The following is an 18,730-nucleotide window of genomic DNA, read 5'->3' as shown; positions in this document are numbered from 1 at the left end:
CACAGATAATGCCAGTTTTACTATTCTGTAGTTGCACAACCCTGTCAAAGAACTAAGGATTTCAACACTTCMACCCGAGTATTTGCCTTTTTCCTTCAAGCCAACTTCTGACATCTCATTTCCTTTCTTTACCTCTCATTCTTTCTTTTCATCACAAAGGGAAACAAATGGTACATTTCTTGTTTAGGATTTCTAGAGCAGAGTTCTAGTTAAGAASAAAAAGCAAGAGAAAAAAGGAGAGCTTGATAAACTACATGTATCTAAGAAATGCTAASAATGAAGTTGCCAAAAAGACACTTCTTATGCGCCTTACCACAGATAAAGAGAAGAAACAGGTTTTGTCTGAATGTCAGATATCCCACATGGTGAAGCTAAATACTCTATCAGAAGATGCTCACTTTTCAGATCAACAYAGTGTGGGAACAAAGTTATTTTTGATCTAACTGCATCTGCTTGCATTCGGGAAGGGAGGGGGAGTGTTTTCTGGATATTTTGATATTTAACAACACCAACATGCAACCACAGGCAAGACYAGCTACAGTAGTACATCTGAGGAGAATCCTAGTGGAATGACAGTACTACAACTCTCCAAAACGTAAGCCTCAAAACCTAAGAGTAAAAAGCTTACGTATATAATTGTTTATCTGCAACTTCTCAATTTCCCAAAGGACTCTTGTCAAAAAGATCAAAATTAAAAGACTTAATCTAAAAGATTAAGTCTTAATCTAAAAGAACAGCGTACACAATCACAGCAGTGATACTGTTGTATTATTGCACTCAACGTTTCAAAAAACAGAGGGAAGCTCCCATCCCTAGTTCGATTTGCAGAGAAAGACAGAAAAACACACTGAAAACATTTACAAGGGCAGRAAAAGTTAATCTTGCCCATTAAAATACCTCTTGCAGGAAGTCCTCAAGAAGTCGATTAAACTTGTCTGCCAATTCATCTATTAACTGACTTCTTGCAATGTCAACCCTGTTAAAGATTGTGAATTCTTCATTACAGAGAGCATGGTAGGTTTTTGAACAGGCTTCCAAAACATCTATATCTGTGTGCTTCTCCACAATATCCCGGATTTGTCGCAGTAAGGCATCCAAATGCTACAAGGAAGACGAAGCAAAGAAGAAAATATGTATTCATATAAATATATACACACACATGCAYTTTTAATAAACCTTAAGGAATTTTAAAAGGTAAATTCTGTTTACTACWTTTGTAAACTAGGATACAGAACACAAAACACTTCTAGAAAGTCAGTGAAGCTTCTGAGAAATTAAAAGTCTATTTACCAAAAACTAAGCAGAAGCTTGTCAAAGACCAAATCACCAAAGTCATTAAAAATTTGCAATTGTCAGTGTGGTCTTATCTAACACTTGAATTTGCAATGAAAACTGAACAACACAGAAGTATTTACCTCCCACTCACACAAACATTTATCCATGGTCTTAAAAGYTGTATAATTGAAGATTTAGTTGCATAACACTCTACTGTTCATATACTCTTCCCCTCAACCCAAGTTGCCCACTGCTCCTCTATCACTGCTGGCTATGCTGTCAACATTTTATCATTTTTTTACTCCAATGATTTCCAGCTACTTGTTTCACAATGCAAGAGATGAGAACAGCTTCACCAACTTCATCATCACAGCAGGTAACAGGAGAGCAGTAATAACTACATCATTTGTGAYCTGGTATTCATCCTCTTTTTTATGCAATGATGATGGTGGTTTTTGCATTTCAGTGATAGAAAACTTACTAAGCTGTTTCTACAGGATTTATCTACCAGACAGCATATCTCAAACACAACCATAATCCAACAATAAATGTTCTCTATTTAAGTTCATGTAACTGGCAAGATTTTCTGCTAAAACTGGCCAGACAGGCCTTAGAAAACTTTCAGTATCTCCAAGAGGAGCAGACAGTCACAACGCTGAAATCTAAGTCGCACTATCAGTAAAGGTTACAATAAATAAAATCTCATTTACACAAAAAACTCTCTAGAATGGTGACTGAAATTCCAGTGACTAAGTCTAAATTCAGTGACTTTTCCTTTTATGTTAATGTATGGATGTTACGGTACCTTTTCTAATCGCCCCGTTGTATAAATTTCCAAATCAAAGTACTGTGGCAACTGCAGCAAGTTGGTGACTTTTTCTGCATCTACAGAATACTGTAAAATTGGCAAGGAAAGAAGTTCAGATGAAGAAGTCTTGGACAACGTAATTCATTACAGAACAATGTGAATATAAACAAAGATTAGTAAGAAAAAAATTAATCTGTATCATTAATTACAGAAATATACATATAAACATTTCAACAAGAGTCCATCAGCAAGAAATGGAATTAAACCTACCTTTGCTAGCAACTGAGGAAGTGCCACTGCAAAAAGCTCAGTRATTTTTGTCCTGTCATCCAGCTGGGTTTTCTTTTCCTTTGCTGTCAGCACCTAAAATATTGGTATTATGAGGATTTTACAAYTAAAGTTCTGGTGCAAGTTTCATTATCTTTAATGAAATGATGATTAGGCACACAGACCTCTAACATCACTACAACATATTCATGTAAAGCAGGAGAGGAAGTGTGCAATTAAAAAAAAACAAAGGACAAAACCAACATTCAGCATTTAAAAAATGCAATTCAAAGTTAGTCCTAACACTATTATTAMGATTATCTTGAAAACAGAAGTGATAACCTAGAACAAAAGGTTTACCTTTYCTGCAATGAAGTACCACGACTGGAATGACAATACAAGAATGGAAACCCCTTCAGCTTGCTTACAATTTTCAATTATATTTTCTCAATTTATTTGTCAATCATATTTTTATACAAGTTTTCAATCTGTGCTTAAATGGGTTTCTTACCATTTAGATGCACCAGTCTCAAGAGAAGACTGCTTAATGCCTCAGCAAAAGAGGCTGTCTAAACTCYGTATAATAACAGAAAAGCCAATTGGTGGACTGGCCTCCCTCCAAAAGACTATGGAGCTTATTTTCCTTTCCCCCATTTTGCTCTTCCACACTGAAAATAGTTTCAGCTTTTCCCAAAWATTTTTGTCCTCCTTTCAATCCAATACTGTTTTCCAGAACAATTTTTATTATCTTTAATACTGCAAACAAATGCAGTAGTTCAAACTGCACTAAGCACATGCCAAAATCCAGACTGGGCAGGGCAGTTTCATGAACGGAGCCTGTGGAGACCAAAGCTGAATCTCTGATCTCAGTCCCTTCAGCAACAACAGCCTACAGTCTTTTCCTTCCTCCCACACTGGCCCCACAGAGCCATTCCTACATCTCTASATGAGCAGTTTTTTGCTTCCTACCCTTTTCCCTGTTCCTCTTCCCACAGGAGGATGACATTCAGCCGCTTGCCGAATTGTACAAAGCATTATTTCAATCAGTGCGCTTTCCTGTCTGTCCGTTAAAGCTGAAAGTTAAGAAACAGATGTTAACACACAGCTTGATTTTTCATTTTCCACAAGGATCAAGATACGTCACGGGTTTTGTTTGGGTTCTGGGTTGAGTGTTTTTTGGGTTTTTTCTGTTAAAGRCAAAAAGAAAGACATGTAGACCACCAGCTCATTTGAGAGGTGGGGGCGGCAGAGGGGTTAGAGAAAAGAAGTACCTTATAAAATGACACCAGAAAATACTGAAAAATTTACGGAATATCACTGGATGAGTCACAGGTGGAACAAATACTATGTTTTATAATCATTTTACTTCCTTTCCGTTTTTCAGAGGTCCATTTACTAAGACCTATGAATTACAGAATTACACCAGGGGTTTGGATCTACTGTCATTAAAGAAATGATGGTATTTTTCCACATGGTAGCTGTAACAATAAATTAGCCAGTTTCACAAGCAACTTAGTTTCTCTAATGCCAAAAGCACAGCCTGAACTTGTGGAACAACAACAGTGCAAGCCTATTTCTTCTCTTTYCTCCTAACCATCAGTCTTTGTGTCACACCTCCATACCAGAAGGTGACCTCTTTCTACCCTTCCTCATATTTTAAAATTTGTTTAAGTGACTTCTTACCATCATGGAAACACAGAAAATATATGGGGACTAATAAATCTAAACATCTTGTTTCCTTATTTCAAGACTAACAGAAACTGCACAGCAATATAAACGAAGCTCTACAAAAATCTTACGTTCTTCTCCATTGAGAGGCTCCTCCAGCAGAAGACTGTTCATACATTCCCAGTCCTTCAAGAGGTCTGTTGCACAGTCCCACATGCTGTCCACAAGATAAGCAGCATGTTCATGCAACTAAAAYGAGAACGGACAAGGTATTTTATCAGCAATGAAGTTCATTACTGAACTATAATACAGGGTATTTCTTCACTTGGAACCTGCCTGTGGCAAAAATATAGAGCAAGTTTTGCAAGCTCTCTGGTTAAACACATGATTTTCACCCCCAATTAACTCGAAACAATGAGTCCAGACCAAATACAAGGAGCAGTGCTACAAAATCTGTCAGAACTTGGGGGATAGGTGGGTAGGAGTTGTGGGGTTTGTTTTGCTTTTTCCCCCTCTCCCCTTCTAAATCTGTTAAAATTTCTTTACATGTATACATCAACATATTTTCAGAGTAGCATTCATAGCCTGTCTCAACACTGTGTAGTGACAGACTCTTCAAATAAACACAACCACACAAAACAGTCTTTTGATCAGGTTGCTCAAACACAAAAACCAGGACAGATTCATGGTTATTAACCAATGAGTGGGGAAGAGAAAAACAAAAATATAATTAAATTTTAAAAAATTAAACCCCAACAACAACACACACACACACACACACACCCCACAAAAACAAGGATATCCCTGAAATCCAACTTACTTCACTTTCCAAAAAGAAAAACACTAATGTCTTCACAAGATTAGCATTTGGACTTTGTCTTCCCCTCCTTTTAAGTATTCCATCATCTTCAGCATCTCTGCGGCTGAAAAGCCTAAAAGAAAAATTATTTCTTGACAAGTTTCTTCTTCATTGCTTTCACCATAGTCAATTTACATCAAGATACAGGTTTTTTTACACACTAAATACCTTGCTACTTGGCTCCACATTTTATTTTGAAAGGAAGTAATTTGGGACAAGTATCATTTGAACAATTTCATAAATGCATTTCATATATGCTGAGTTGATATTTCACTGACTGTTTCCAGTGGAACGTATAATTATAACAAARTGCTTTACAAACATCAGTGGTAATTGCAGGTGMTTGAGGTCCTACGCTCCTCCTTAACTATATTTTCTGAACCTGCTTASAGGACACCTTAAAGCAGCTAAGAAATACTTCAAGGAGGTCTGAGATGCATTAGATGGAAACTCTGTACTCCTATGCACCTGCCACATGCTGGATTTTTAGTGAATTTTTTAACCAAAAAATATTTTATGAAATGGTCATATGGGCCAATGGGGAAAGAGATGGGCACAGGGGAGGAACTATAAATTGGAAAACACTCATTATGATGCAAGCTCAGGTTTTAGGTCCCAAACTGCTCAAGAATTTTAAGATATTTTACAGAAAGGATGAGAAAGGAGAAGACATAGGAACAGTTTTACTATATTCCTTGAAGAAAAAAGCTTCCAAAGTGCAGCCTTCTAAACTGCTCTCTATTTCCCATTCAGAAAAACTACAACAGCTCAGAAATTACATTCTGTCTTCTTTCTTAAGGCCATTTTATGATTCAGTTTTTTTACTTTTTGTAATTAAAACTAATAAGAATCAGTATTATTGCATACRAAAATCTACAGGAGCAAGAAGTTAACTGTAATTTCTTGATCTTACTTTTTATAAAGAAATTCCCCTGCGGCAACTGCTACTGGCCGATGAGCTGAATAAACCAGGTGGTAGACATTTTCACAGTCTTCTGCAGTCAGAACTTCTTCACTACTCCTAGGGGTAGGGATGGGAAGAAGGAAAGAAAGAAAGAAAAAAACAAAAAGGCTGAGTCAACGAAGTATGAACTCTAATGAGGGCGATGGAAATGAATGGTAACCTAAGCCTTTTCCTTCAATTTATCACCCTAAAACTCAGACTTAGTTCCCAAATCTTCCCGAACAAAACATACTGATAAAGCATGAGCTATTGCTAGAAGGCTATGCTCAAGAGTTTAGCTACTGCCTAATGTCCAGTATATTCCACGTTCTTCATTTCAAGCCCTTACACCTACTGAAATGTGGGAGATAATTAGTAAAACTGCTCTAGACAGATTACTTTGGAAACTCCAATTTGAGTGTAAGATGCATAGACATTTCTATACCTTTCAGGTTATCTGTAGTGTGATGCTGCTGGCCTCACCCACAGGGATGAGAAACACTTTGAAGTTTCAGTAGTTGTTGTATGTCAGATAAGGAAAAATACATGTACTTACTGTAAAACAAGAGTGAGTAATTTTATTGCTTGGACTGCAACATCATATTCTTTGTCAAGAGTCATAGACACAATTCTATCCTAAGAACACAAAAGAAAATATTATTGAAGAGGCAATTAGTGTAATGAAACTTTGAAACAATTCAATTATACTCAAAAATAAGAAGTTGCACTAACCTTGAACCGACTGGTGAAGAGTTCCAATTTGGAATTAAGTTCTTTATTATAGTAAAGCCCTTGCAAAGCAGTTAGGCATTTGAGTCTTACTTCCCCTTGCTAAAATAAAATTAAGAACTGAATTAAAAGCTAAGTATAGGATACAGATGTGATCTTCATGTCATAAAAGACAAGTTTCTTTTACAGTCAGAATTAATTCAGAGACAAAGATTAAATACCATCATAATATACTACCAATGATCATGTTAATAACATAAGAATATAATCTTGTTTGTAACAAGTGTTGCAGTGAAGCAACAAAACCAAACAAAACCCCCCAGGGTCTTACTGCARTTATCATCTCCATAAATCAAAATACACCCGTTTCATTCTTTCTAAAYACTCAAGATATTTCTATCATTGATGACCATCTCTTGTTCAGTCAGAATTACTAAGCAGATGGTAAGAGAAATACTTCTCCTTAAATACAAGACCTACTTCAGCAGAGAACATGTTTTAAGTTATAGATGACCTCAAGCAGCTTTTATCACCTCACTGCCCAAGGTTATTGGGTTTTTACATCAAGCACATGAACAGCACAGCAACACTGAGCATCCCTAATTTCTTTCACTTAAAATTCAACAGCTTGAAGTTTCCAGTGCAAGAACTGAGGGAAGGTGCTGACTCAACAATGAGTCAGGGAATATGTCTTATTGACCCCTCCAAGAATAGTCTCTAGGTGGTAGCTGTTAAATATCAGCTTGAGGCACCCATCAGCATGAAAGGGGGCTTTTCCCATCCTTTTTACAGCTAGATGAGAATGCTAAGAGAACTTCTTGGCAAAACAGACAACTGCTGGGCTAAAGGACTGCATTTTTCCATATGACATGCATTAATTTGAGGTAGCTAAGTACTGTGAACTGTAAGTTTGCATCAGCAATAAACTGAAAAGAGCATTTAACAACAAATAGTCAAGTTCCTAGAAAAAGTTTCTATATACACTGGAAAATATTCAAAAAATTCAAGTCTGGCTTATATGTATTTTGAAATACCAGTGCTTCTGAGTGATAAGGAAAGCAGTGACCAAGCCAAAGAGTTGAGAGATCCAAACCAAATCTGGGAAGATCAATAACCCAACSAAGGAGTTCTGCCTCTTGGTTCTGCTCCTTTTGCTCAGTGCACTTTACCTTGTCATGCATAGTCCAGCCCACATATTTTAAATAGCTGTCATTGAGAAAGGCATCACTGTACATCTTCATCCAGATTCCAATCTCCTCAATGCAGATGGCTCTTATTTCAGCAATTGCATCTCTGTGGAGGGAAGTGGGGCAGTAAGTTCAAATAGATGAATAATTAGAAATAACCTGCCATCAGCTTCCAGAATAAATGAATGATACTACACATTACTTACTAAGAGAAACTTACCGGTATCTATGCACAAAAACACCTTTAAATATTGCATTCATCATGTTTTCTATTTCATCCTGATTTTCTTGAAGCTGAAAGAATGTAGAGAGTACATAAACAGTGAGCAACACTTTTATAGTCAGATCAGATGATGCTGATGCTAGACAAACTAAAGTTAATGTTTATGAGTGTGACCATTAAATCCTTCCCTGAAATACTCATAGATCTGTTTCACAGTACAATATACTCTTATTTAACAAATTGTATCTACCACAGCATACAAATGTTAGTAATTCTGACCACTGGAAAACTGCTTTTCAAGTGTAATAAACACATTTTGGGTCTCTGAAAGGGCCTTCCTAATTTATTTATAAGAAAACTTGGTTTAATTTTATAGTAACATCCCTGGTTTTTATGTATTTATGTACTACACCAAGACTGGTCCTGCAGACACATCTAACAAAACTATATTGAATGGATGCTTAAGAGAACAGTCTTGAACTGCAAAATCTTTGGGAGATGATCAAAAGACAAACTGGTTCGTTTGTCTGAACTGTCAGGAAAAAAAAAAACCGTAACAGGTAACAGCACAAATGCTGAAGAGCAAAGGTGAGATGTTTCTTTTGATCATGAAAAAGTTATTTCTGAAGTCTAAAAAACCAACCAAAAAAGAAACCAACCACCCAAAAAMCTAACACAAACCAAAACACCAACTGCCCCAAAAGTAAAAACTGAAACCTGAATAAACTAGGGCTTTCAACAAGACAACACTGTCAGCAATGAATCAGCARATCTCTTTTACACAGAAGAAAGAAAATAGAAGTAGACTGCATTTTCAATTTTGATAGTGCTTTCTGTAGATGAAAAGAGCCTTATCTAAAGCCTTTAAACACACTTTCTGCTGAGATCATTATTGACATTATAAAAGCAGTATTTTGCCCCAAGATCCCTTGGATCTCCTCTAGAAGCCAGAACCTGTCAATGTATGGTAGTTTTTGATACATATTTGAACTCAGTGTCAAGAAATGCAACAAAAATGTATCTATTACTGATTGAAGTCTCTCTTACTMATTTTACTACAACATTACTGTTTTTAAGACTCTACATTTATTCTTTTTACAGAATTCCAGACAGTAAGAAGCACCTTTCAAAGTTTTTTAAACATTAAACATGAACAATCTAAAGGATTAGAGAGACAACTAACTACCAAACCAATTACAGAACAAAATTAATTATTAGCTGTCATTTATGAACACTTGTCATAGGCACACCAGCYAGAGTTGCACTAACCTCCTTTCTTTTCTGTAGCAACAGTTCCAGCCTATCATTAGCTCGTTTCCCAATTATTTTATTTCGTTCTGCTTCATACTGCCGCTGTGTGTTGTCCATGTTTATACTTAAATTTAATGCCACATTCACTAAAGCGGTCATTAGCTTCATGGCTACAAAAATAAATGAAAAGAAAAAGGATTACTAAAAAGGTTATCCAATCTAAGAAAACCTAGAAGAAAAATCTTGACACCTCTGTCAACCCTTTTCGTATTTATGAAAATTCATTCACTGTACATTTTTTGATACACAAACTTGAGCAATGTTTTACCAAGCACTGCATCATYATTTATCAAAGCAATAAATATAATRCTGCTATTCTGTTCTGTCACTTMTTTAATGTTATAAGCATTACTTTTCTTATAATACCAGCATATCATTATTGATGAATTRAGATATAGGATATGCTTCCTCCCCAGATGAGRTAGAATGTAAGATTCACAAACATAGCCCAAGAAATACTAAAATAATTCCATTATCARAGTCAGTTAGACTGATACCATTTAATCTTAAATATACAAGAAGTTTCTTTCTTCAAAAGGACATGTCCTAGACAACCAATGCCATCATACCACATCAGTCTTTTCCCCTCTAGTTCATTTTAGCAAGGGGCAGGTTTTTTTAAAGATTCATTTATTAGCAGAAGCAGAGAAAGCACATTAGCCAATACGCAAGAAAACTGACCAAAACAGAAAATACACTTGCATGGGATTTTTGGTGTGCTTTTACTTTTAAATCAACTTTTTTTAAAAGAGTGCAGCCAAATACACCCTTTTCAGAAACCAGAAGGTGATCAATTGTGTACTTGCTTGTCTGGTGAGCTTCTGTAACAAGGCATGAAAGGGCTTGCAGTGGCAGAGCACACACAAAACTCTTGTGTGTGTATCACCAGCATAAAGCTGATGAGCAAGGCTCAAAACCACACAGTTAGATTGAAATACCATCTCACACTGATCACCAAAGATATCAAGATTAAAGAACGAGTCTGAGCTCATCACAGAAGCCAAAATTACCACGAGCACCAGTAAATATGGATACAAGGATTTTGCTGGCGCTCTATTCCATATAAAACATAAACTTCAAGAACACAGTAAAACTGAGGTGAACACACAAAACCAATAGAATTGACTACTGATGTGAACAAATGCAAACAAATGGCTCATAAAAAATACTTTGTGTGACAKAAACTGACATGCAACAGGGCAATTTCTGCAATTTTTATTCACGCACAACTCAACAATAACAAAAGAAGGTAAGAACTAACTTTTTAAGACCAAGAATTTGTATTAGTCATATAATACAACAGTCAGAACTGATGATTCAGCAGAATCTGTAAATTCCCCTGAAATAAAAGGTTTTGTGCCTCTCTCCASAAGAAATGCCCGGGCTGTGAAAGTCTCACACGGCAGCAGCCCCATGTGCAGTGTACTAATTTAAATTCAAGAGAGCTATCAAGGATACAGAAAGATTGACAGGACAGTCAGGACTGAAGCCAGCTGTAAATCAGCCAGGTCCAGGGAAGCCAACAATAATTATTTCCAGTGTGGCAAAATCTCAGTTCCACATACAACCTAAACGTACCTTGTTCAAAGTAAAATTGCTACAATAATCTCACATAAACTGACAGCCACACAATGCCATTCACAACCCTTCCTCAGCAATCAGTGCAAATTTAGMACTCCCTTATCCAAGAAGCTCATCCTTTGTGCATAAAAGACTTATTTTTTGAAACATTCTATACTTAACTCATTAGGGATTTCCTCACAATTTAACAGACTGGGAAAAAAGTTATGTGAAAATGTCAGTTACTTAAAAACGTAAATTTAGAGATTGTATTACTGATGAAAAAGTTCTATTATTTCTAATGCTAAGGCCAGAAATGCTACTTTACGTCATGCTATGGCCTCAATATGTAGCACAATTTAAGTTTGTAGTAAAAATTGCATCCAACATAAACTACAACTTCTGTTTGACTTAATGCAGAGCACGAACAGGTTCAACTGCATTTAAGATTAAGACACTACACCCTTATTTATGACCAAAGACAAACGTGTAGAATCGACTGAAAACTTTCCTTCTATTTACTTTTTCTACTAAAGGTAATAAAAATTAAGCACCAGACAGCTAGCAAAGAATGCTTTAAAATATTGCTGTGTTTTCCAGTAACAAAAACCCAAGAAAAAAGCTGTCCCAAAGCAAGTTGCATTAGACAAAAACGGTATCACACAATAAAACACAAGTTGAATGTTGAGTATCAAGAAGTTTAACCAGAATAATTCTGTCCCGTGCAACACAAAACATTAAATGTAAGCAACACCCAAATAAATATAATTCACTGACCTGCCAGTGTGCTAGTGTGCCGAAATGCTCTGACTTGTGAGTCTGACAGCCCCGTGAGCAGTGAAATGACAGTATCCATCATATATTCATCATATATGATGCTATATTGACATTGTCKGACGAGTACTCCAATGAACTCACAAAAACTGGATTTGAACTTCTTCCACTGGGGGCCTGCCATAGTCAGCGGATAATCTCCACTATCCTATTAAAACACAGAAAAGGAAACAGGGAACTCTTTCAAACGTCTTAGAAGTTACTTCACAAAAGTACCTACTACAATACCTTGAATATAATAAACATGTGTCCCTCTCCTGATTTGGCAGCCTTTAAAAATAATGGTAAAATGACAGGGAGAAAAAAAAAATAATTTCTGTCAGTGCTTCTGTGAACAGTTTCTTTAAGAGGCTGAACAACAATACAGGTTGAAAAATAAAGAAAGTATCCATGAAAAGGGATTAGAAATCTGAGAGTTGTTCATTAGAATTCTGTTACAAGAACAAGTGAGCATGACATAGCAATAAAAAAACCCATGTACCAACAGTCCCAGGTGTGGCTTCATAAATTACACACAAWATTGCCTTAGAGCAATCAAATCTATTAATGCATTGAGGTACTTCTAAGGAACACTAAAATCGTTTTAAAGAAAAGGATATTACATTTTCCCCTCAGTTAAAGTTATGGATTTTTTTAATTATTTGAAGGGTGGTAGTGAAGGGAATTGCTTGTGCACTTGACAAATTTGGGGAGGAGGTTCTAAAGCTACATWTACATTTGCTGGAACACAGGATGAAAGGAACACCACTCAAACCCAGGAAAACCAAAAAACAAACCAAAGTCAAAAAAAAACCSGAACAAAAAAAACCCCAACAAAATAAAAATACTATAAGTAGCACACAAACAAACCAAAAATAACTCCACTGCCCACCAAAAAAAAACCCCAACACATCTCATTTACCCCAACACTCTGTGGAACAGAAAGTGACAATTTAAAGGGAAAAAAGTTAAAATCCCCATAAAAGGAAAATCATTAGTCTTCAATTGGAGAATAATCAAATTTAAATCCCCACAATTTGTAGATTAATGAATGCATACAAATACATTTAGTAATAATTTTAAGAGAGAATTTAAGGCCTTACATAAACAGCAGGATGGGTAAGTATCCCCCACAGCCCCACAGTAGTAGGAGTTACTACCTTTTAACAACTGAAAGTCAATATTGATTTTTAAACCATTAATAAAACAAATTGCAAACACAGAGAGAGCTTTACTTCCTAGTCTTATATGTTTAGTAAAATAAGAGTTTTATATTTTCCCGCATAGAAGTCCTGTATCTTTGTTACTCCTTATTATTGAAATAAACCTCTAGCAAAGTGATCAAGCAAGACTGGGATGGGAAAAAAGAAAATAACAACTATTAATAATACATAATCAGCACTTCATTAAATTACCTCATCAAATTCTTCAGTCATTTTTCGGATTATTTCAGAATTCTGCATATGTCGGAACATCTCTGCTGTAACAACTCCTACAATTTAGATATTAGGTTATTAGMACTGTTAATATGAAAGCAGTAGATGGCAGATGACATGCCTCCTGCGACAATGTAAAAATAATCTCTTTTAACCTAACTTACAGATTACACATGTATATTTTCCATCATTTCCCCATTTTTATTTCTAGCGTCCATGCATAACAAGCGCCCCATTCACATATGTGGGGTTATTATTACTCTTTTCAACAAGTGTGTTTGTGTGCATGTACACACACATCCAGGATTTACTCATTCACTCAAATTCAGGAGTCAAAGATACTTGTGCCACTCTCTGTCAGTGAGAAATTACACCATCTGACCTTTTAAAACTCAATATTCTAAATGGTGCAAGACAATTTTGAACAGCTGTATTGCTATTTATTATCTTCTGCACTGTAATAAACAGAGTGATTTCATGCAGTTTCTATTTGTCTTGGCCTCAGACTGTTACAGTGTAGACGGTGATACAAAAACCAAATAGATCTCCCGAAGTTTACTGCAAAATTCATGACAAGGATCATCACAGAAAGCATTTAAAGACTTTGCAGCTTTATCTTGTAACAATAATCAAAAGGTCACTGCTCTTGAAAGCACAGATAACCTCTGAGGAACACTGTTAGCTTCCTGGAGATTTACGCATGTTARAAGTTTATCAGGACAGAGAAAACACTTGAGCAGAACAAATTACATCCCACTCTCCTCTATCAAGCATACTGACACTGCAAGGTAAGTTACCTTCTCCACTTCGAAAGAAGGTAAGAGGTAAAAGAATGGAGGATATGTAAATGAGGAAAGAAAAATCAGAAAATAAAGAATAAAATAAAATATGGAAACACAGTCTTACTGCAGACTGGCTACCATGAAGTTGTCCRTAATATCACTTATATCAAGCATGTYTATAAAAGCTAYGAAGCAATCTTAAAACAATCARTGATAAAAAATAGGCACATCTAAATCAGAATTCCAAAACTGAATAAGCTTAACTACCAGTATTAGGAGAGATAATTTTCTAAAATAACAGCAGGAGCAGAGGAAGATGAAGCACATGTCAAGTATCAGTACTGACTTCTATCTGCTGTAAATACAAAAGGCTTAATCAGCAGTTTAAACAATAGTATAATATTCCTAAACCTCCTGCTTCCACCTTCAGAAAAACTTGTTTMACTCCAAGAACCTGGTAAACTAGCTACAGGGATGGAGCAGTTTTCCAGCATCACTAGTATGCAAGCAAAGATTGAGAATCACACGATAATATTACTTAAATGGATGAGTAAACATTTCARTATCTTACCTTTGCAACCTGAACACTGAATAAAGAAGTTAATGAGATCAAGGAGTGCTATATCTCTGTCATGTTTGTATGATTCTATCCAGTCATCCACTACAGACTGAAACAAAACAAATAAAAAAGCACYGCTCAGTTTTCAAAAACTGAAGACATTGTTACTTACTTGTTACCCAGTGATTGTTCTTCACCCCTTAACTAAATTGAACTCTTTTTTGATTAATATGGAACTAAATGTTTAAATGATCCTTTAGTGTCTTAAGTTCTCAAGAACTCATTTTATTTTATAAACATACACCAGTACAAAACTCACACCTAAAYGCAAAGCACAGGARTATCATATATTCCTACAGYAAYGTTTTTGGAARAATGCAAAACTAATTGGGGTATTTTACAGAATCAGGTTTTTTATTTACACCCTCCTCCTGCTCTCCCAAGCTATTGACACTTGTCTGAAGATACTATTAGTGCATTTGATTCCAACTGCTACAGCTCCCTATATTCCTTTAAAAATGTACCTCTTTGATGACCTTTGCTTCACACACATTTGCCGTAATAGGATGAACAGCACTGCCCTACACTCCATGGATATTAATTACTCTGTAGTCACTAAGGCAAATAGGAACAAGCACGTTTTATTAAAAAAACCTTAATGTGAAACAAGTTAACAGGAAACTTGTGGTAATCATTTGGAGAAAACAGAATTTGCATGCAATTATGTTTTAACCATCCAYTTGTAGAGAATAAACCATCTACTGCCAAGGTCATAAAGGCATGGAATCACACGATTTTATTAACACAGTCACAAGAGACTTACTTTAGTATTAAGTTCTCAGATTTGACTTTTTTTTAATACTGAATATTAACACTGATATATRTAATATCCCTGAATGATAGAATAATTCAGAATTTCCAAAAGATGCCTGGATTATGCAGCATCTCCAAAGCTTTCTGTCTGTATTCTCGAGTCCAACCTATGACATAACACCACCTTGTCAGCTAATTCAGAAGAAGATATAGAATTTAAAATAAAATAAAATTATTATCAAAATTTTACAGATAAGCAAATGCTGAGCGCCACAGAGAAAACTTTGTACTCTGACTGCAGAAATTTATTTTAGAAATATTTTGAGAYGTTTTTCCTTCTTTATTTTAAAAAATTGACAAAGATTCAGGTATCAATTCCCCAGTTCAGCAGAGTAATCAAACCTGGCAAAGGTCCATTTTTCACTTGGAAAGCAAAATATTTCAACAGTGTATCATTTTAAGCAGTGAAAAAGTCATGAAGATACAATCACTGATAACTGGCTGAACAACAGTTAGAGAAGTATTGTTTTTCCATCTGCTTTGAAATAGAATGAAACAAATGATGGAAGTATCAGAATTTCTCTGTGAAAATACATGTAAATAATTAGTTTTTGTTTCCAGCTGTAATACAGGAGCTGCTGTAATGCAGGCACCTGCAAACCTTGAGAGATCTGCACAGCCAGCCAGCTTCCTGCATGTGTATTACAGGAGCTGTAAACTCCAGATTTCCAAATCCAAAGATAGCCTTTCTTCCACACTGCTGCCGWGGAGTCACATGAGTGAGTCAGCAGGAAAGCACTTTATTACACTTTAACCCTCTCTCCACTGGGAGACGCAGAGACACGCAAACGCTATAGCRACTGAATTTTTAAAAAAACGACAAAAACAGTGCTGTATTTCGTAATAGTCTGACTTCAATCCTCTTAGTAAATGCAGTAGGGAGAATGCCAATGCAGAGACTTGAACAAGTTAAATTTTCCCTCAGTTGACTTGGCCAGAACACATTGCTACACTGTAATTGGCTAGAATTTGGGTCAGGAAATTTTAAACAGAAGTCCTTAAGTTGTAGGTAGTGATTCTACTTTGGGTGAGAGAAGAGAAGTAACTATTTATTTTCAGATAATCTAAGCTCTGGATGCATCTAAAAACTGCAGATTCTTGTTAAGTTCTACAACAATAATTCTAAACCACATTTGTATTCAGTTACTGCCACACAAAAARGACTTTTAAGTCAGGTGATCTAAAATAACCTTTCTTCATTCAGGACACTAAAGACTTACTTGGAATCATAGTACAAATTTATTTATTACATATGTGATTACTCATGAAGAACATTTAGAAAYAGAAAATCAGTTCATCAAAATTCAAACATTACCAAAGCAAAACCCCCTTATTTTTATCCTTATGTACAAGTAAAACCACCAAATTGATGGAAAAAATATTACTTTGAACTTCATTTGAATAAATTTCCTGTAGAGGAAAATCTTATTTTATTTAAATTGTATCCACATCCAAGTCATAGAGATATCCCAGGTCTTACCTGCATAGCACTCTTGCCCATTTTAACTACTTCAAAGAGCATCATGTTTTCCACACCATTCTGTTGGTGATGTCCATTCATCCGATTCGGACCACCGGGTTTCCCCGCTCCGTTTCCACTTTTTCCCTTCTCTGCTGGTCCTTTTTTTCCTTTTTTACAGGTCTGCAACCACACACACAAGAGGTTTTACTTAATTATTATGAAGTATTTAAAAAAACCAACATTCTCCATGCCACAACAAATACAGACCAGCAACCAGATTTTTTTTAATATTTTATATATATGTATGTGTAAATATAAATATATTAAAAATTAAAGTTAAAAAATTAAGAACAGCAGATCCTGAATGATACAAAGACCAGAAAGACGTCTACAGGTTCCCCTTCCTCCTTCCCTCATTTAAAATCTTGTAGGAACTAAAAAATGTGATTAATGATAGTGTATAACACAGATTTTTCTCATGTTTAAATTGTAGAACAGATAATACATATTTCCTACAAAACAGCTAAGGTGATTCCCTTAACACATCACAAAGTCTCCTCTGCAATTCATTAACCTTTTGTTTTCTGATCTAAACCTACGTTGGCAAGGGGGAGTGAGAAAGAGCAGACAGGTGTCTTTGTATTTGATTTCCTAAATCAAGTATGACTTACAGAAAGAAGAAAGAAAAACATTTGAAGCACAAATTACACAATCATTGCATAAAATCCAACATCCCCTCTCAATAAGCAGCTGCTGTGCACTGACACAGGCACACAGGATGCTCAGTGAAGAGTCACAGCTCAGACCAGCAGGGAAGGAGCCCCACATGGTGCCARTGAGAGGTGGGGAGGACAACTGTCCAAGGGAGGGACAGAAGGGYTGGGAATTGGGTTTAGACCTCCCACTCAACTATTGTAAGCTCCTGTCTGCAACCTATTACAAAAAACCCTTCTAATTCAATTAGTKGTATCTGTTCACTTTTCAAATTAAAAGACACAGAATTCATTATGAATTTAAGTACAGGATGGAAAATGTGCCGAGAGACCAATCAAATCAAAGCTCATAATTTCCTCCTCTACATCCCTTATACCTTCAGAGCACTAAGAAAATATCATGGAAACAGTCAAGATGAAGCATTTCCATGAAAATATAAATATTAATTATTTTCACAAAACATTCCTAGCTCATTCAACTTCAGAGCAAGTACTAAACTCTTCAATTCATAATAGTAGTAATGTTTCAGTAACCCTAAAGACTGCACATACTTTGCCTTTGCCTTGTTTTTGGTTTTTTCCTTCAATATCCTCAAAGTCTGTATCAGAAGAGAAGTGTGTTTCAGACTCCCTGCAAGGATAAAAAGACAAACCATTTACACATTTCATCAGAAATGTTCTTTAATATACTACATAAAACCATAGAATGTTCTCAGTCCAGTGAAATTGTTTTTTTCCCAAGCCTCCTGTTGAGGAGCAGAGCATATCCTCATGCTCACAGCCYATCCTGCCTCCTCCAAACAACATAYCTGTGAAGGARGCCATACAGTAAGATTAKMACATTTRRGGGTAGGTAGAAAATAGCAGGTTGGGAACCATGCCTTTGGCACATGATAAACATGACAACATCTCAAAAAGCAAAGAGCTCTAGATATCAGTCACAAATACTTAAAATGAGAAGGGGGAAAAATGCCAACAGCCATAAAACCCCAAAAACATCACCTTCCCCGACAACCAAATTGTCTCARCAGATTTCTTCATGCTGTTAGGAACTTAGGAAATAAGTAAGAGGTTTGCACTTATGTTGAAAGGTAAAGAAACAAAGTTCCGGTGAGGTTTCCKCATCAAAAAGATAAGCTGTAGTTCTATTTAGGCTTATAAAGTAAAAACATGCTAAACACACGTCATTTTTTGGATTTCCTACACAGTAAAATACACTACTTTGATACACAAATCCTTTATTGGCAACATTGATAGGAGGA

At 35.8% G+C, this 18,730-nt stretch overlaps 1 protein-coding gene across 4 annotated transcripts in view; it reads right to left on the bottom strand.

Annotated features, from left to right (window-relative positions):
- Window positions 1-18,730, bottom strand: part of STAG2 (STAG2 cohesin complex component) — a 70,137-nt gene that overhangs the window by 17,887 nt on the left and 33,520 nt on the right. For all 4 annotated transcript variants that reach the window (XM_057365659.1, XM_057365662.1, XM_057365661.1 and 1 more), the window contains exons 3-19: window positions 18,021-18,099; window positions 16,774-16,935; window positions 14,433-14,529; window positions 13,059-13,135; window positions 11,608-11,812; window positions 9,229-9,380; window positions 7,957-8,030; window positions 7,719-7,842; window positions 6,553-6,651; window positions 6,377-6,456; window positions 5,791-5,898; window positions 4,839-4,950; window positions 4,150-4,267; window positions 3,320-3,423; window positions 2,354-2,446; window positions 2,081-2,170; window positions 898-1,101 (exon numbers count right to left, since the gene is read on the bottom strand). In XM_057365659.1, the coding sequence (XP_057221642.1) occupies window positions 898-1,101; window positions 2,081-2,170; window positions 2,354-2,446; window positions 3,320-3,423; window positions 4,150-4,267; window positions 4,839-4,950; window positions 5,791-5,898; window positions 6,377-6,456; window positions 6,553-6,651; window positions 7,719-7,842; window positions 7,957-8,030; window positions 9,229-9,380; window positions 11,608-11,812; window positions 13,059-13,135; window positions 14,433-14,529; window positions 16,774-16,935; window positions 18,021-18,099 (1,978 nt within the window). The remainder of the gene's footprint in view (window positions 1-897; window positions 1,102-2,080; window positions 2,171-2,353; window positions 2,447-3,319; window positions 3,424-4,149; window positions 4,268-4,838; window positions 4,951-5,790; window positions 5,899-6,376; window positions 6,457-6,552; window positions 6,652-7,718; window positions 7,843-7,956; window positions 8,031-9,228; window positions 9,381-11,607; window positions 11,813-13,058; window positions 13,136-14,432; window positions 14,530-16,773; window positions 16,936-18,020; window positions 18,100-18,730) is intronic.

Source organism: Malurus melanocephalus, unplaced genomic scaffold, assembly GCF_030028575.1.
Source record: "Malurus melanocephalus ecotype Western Australia unplaced genomic scaffold, MMel_1.1 scaffold_56, whole genome shotgun sequence".
Classification (NCBI taxonomy): domain Eukaryota; kingdom Metazoa; phylum Chordata; class Aves; order Passeriformes; family Maluridae; genus Malurus; species Malurus melanocephalus.
Note: the sequence above shows the minus strand (reverse complement) of the source record. Positions and strands in the feature narration are given on the sequence as shown.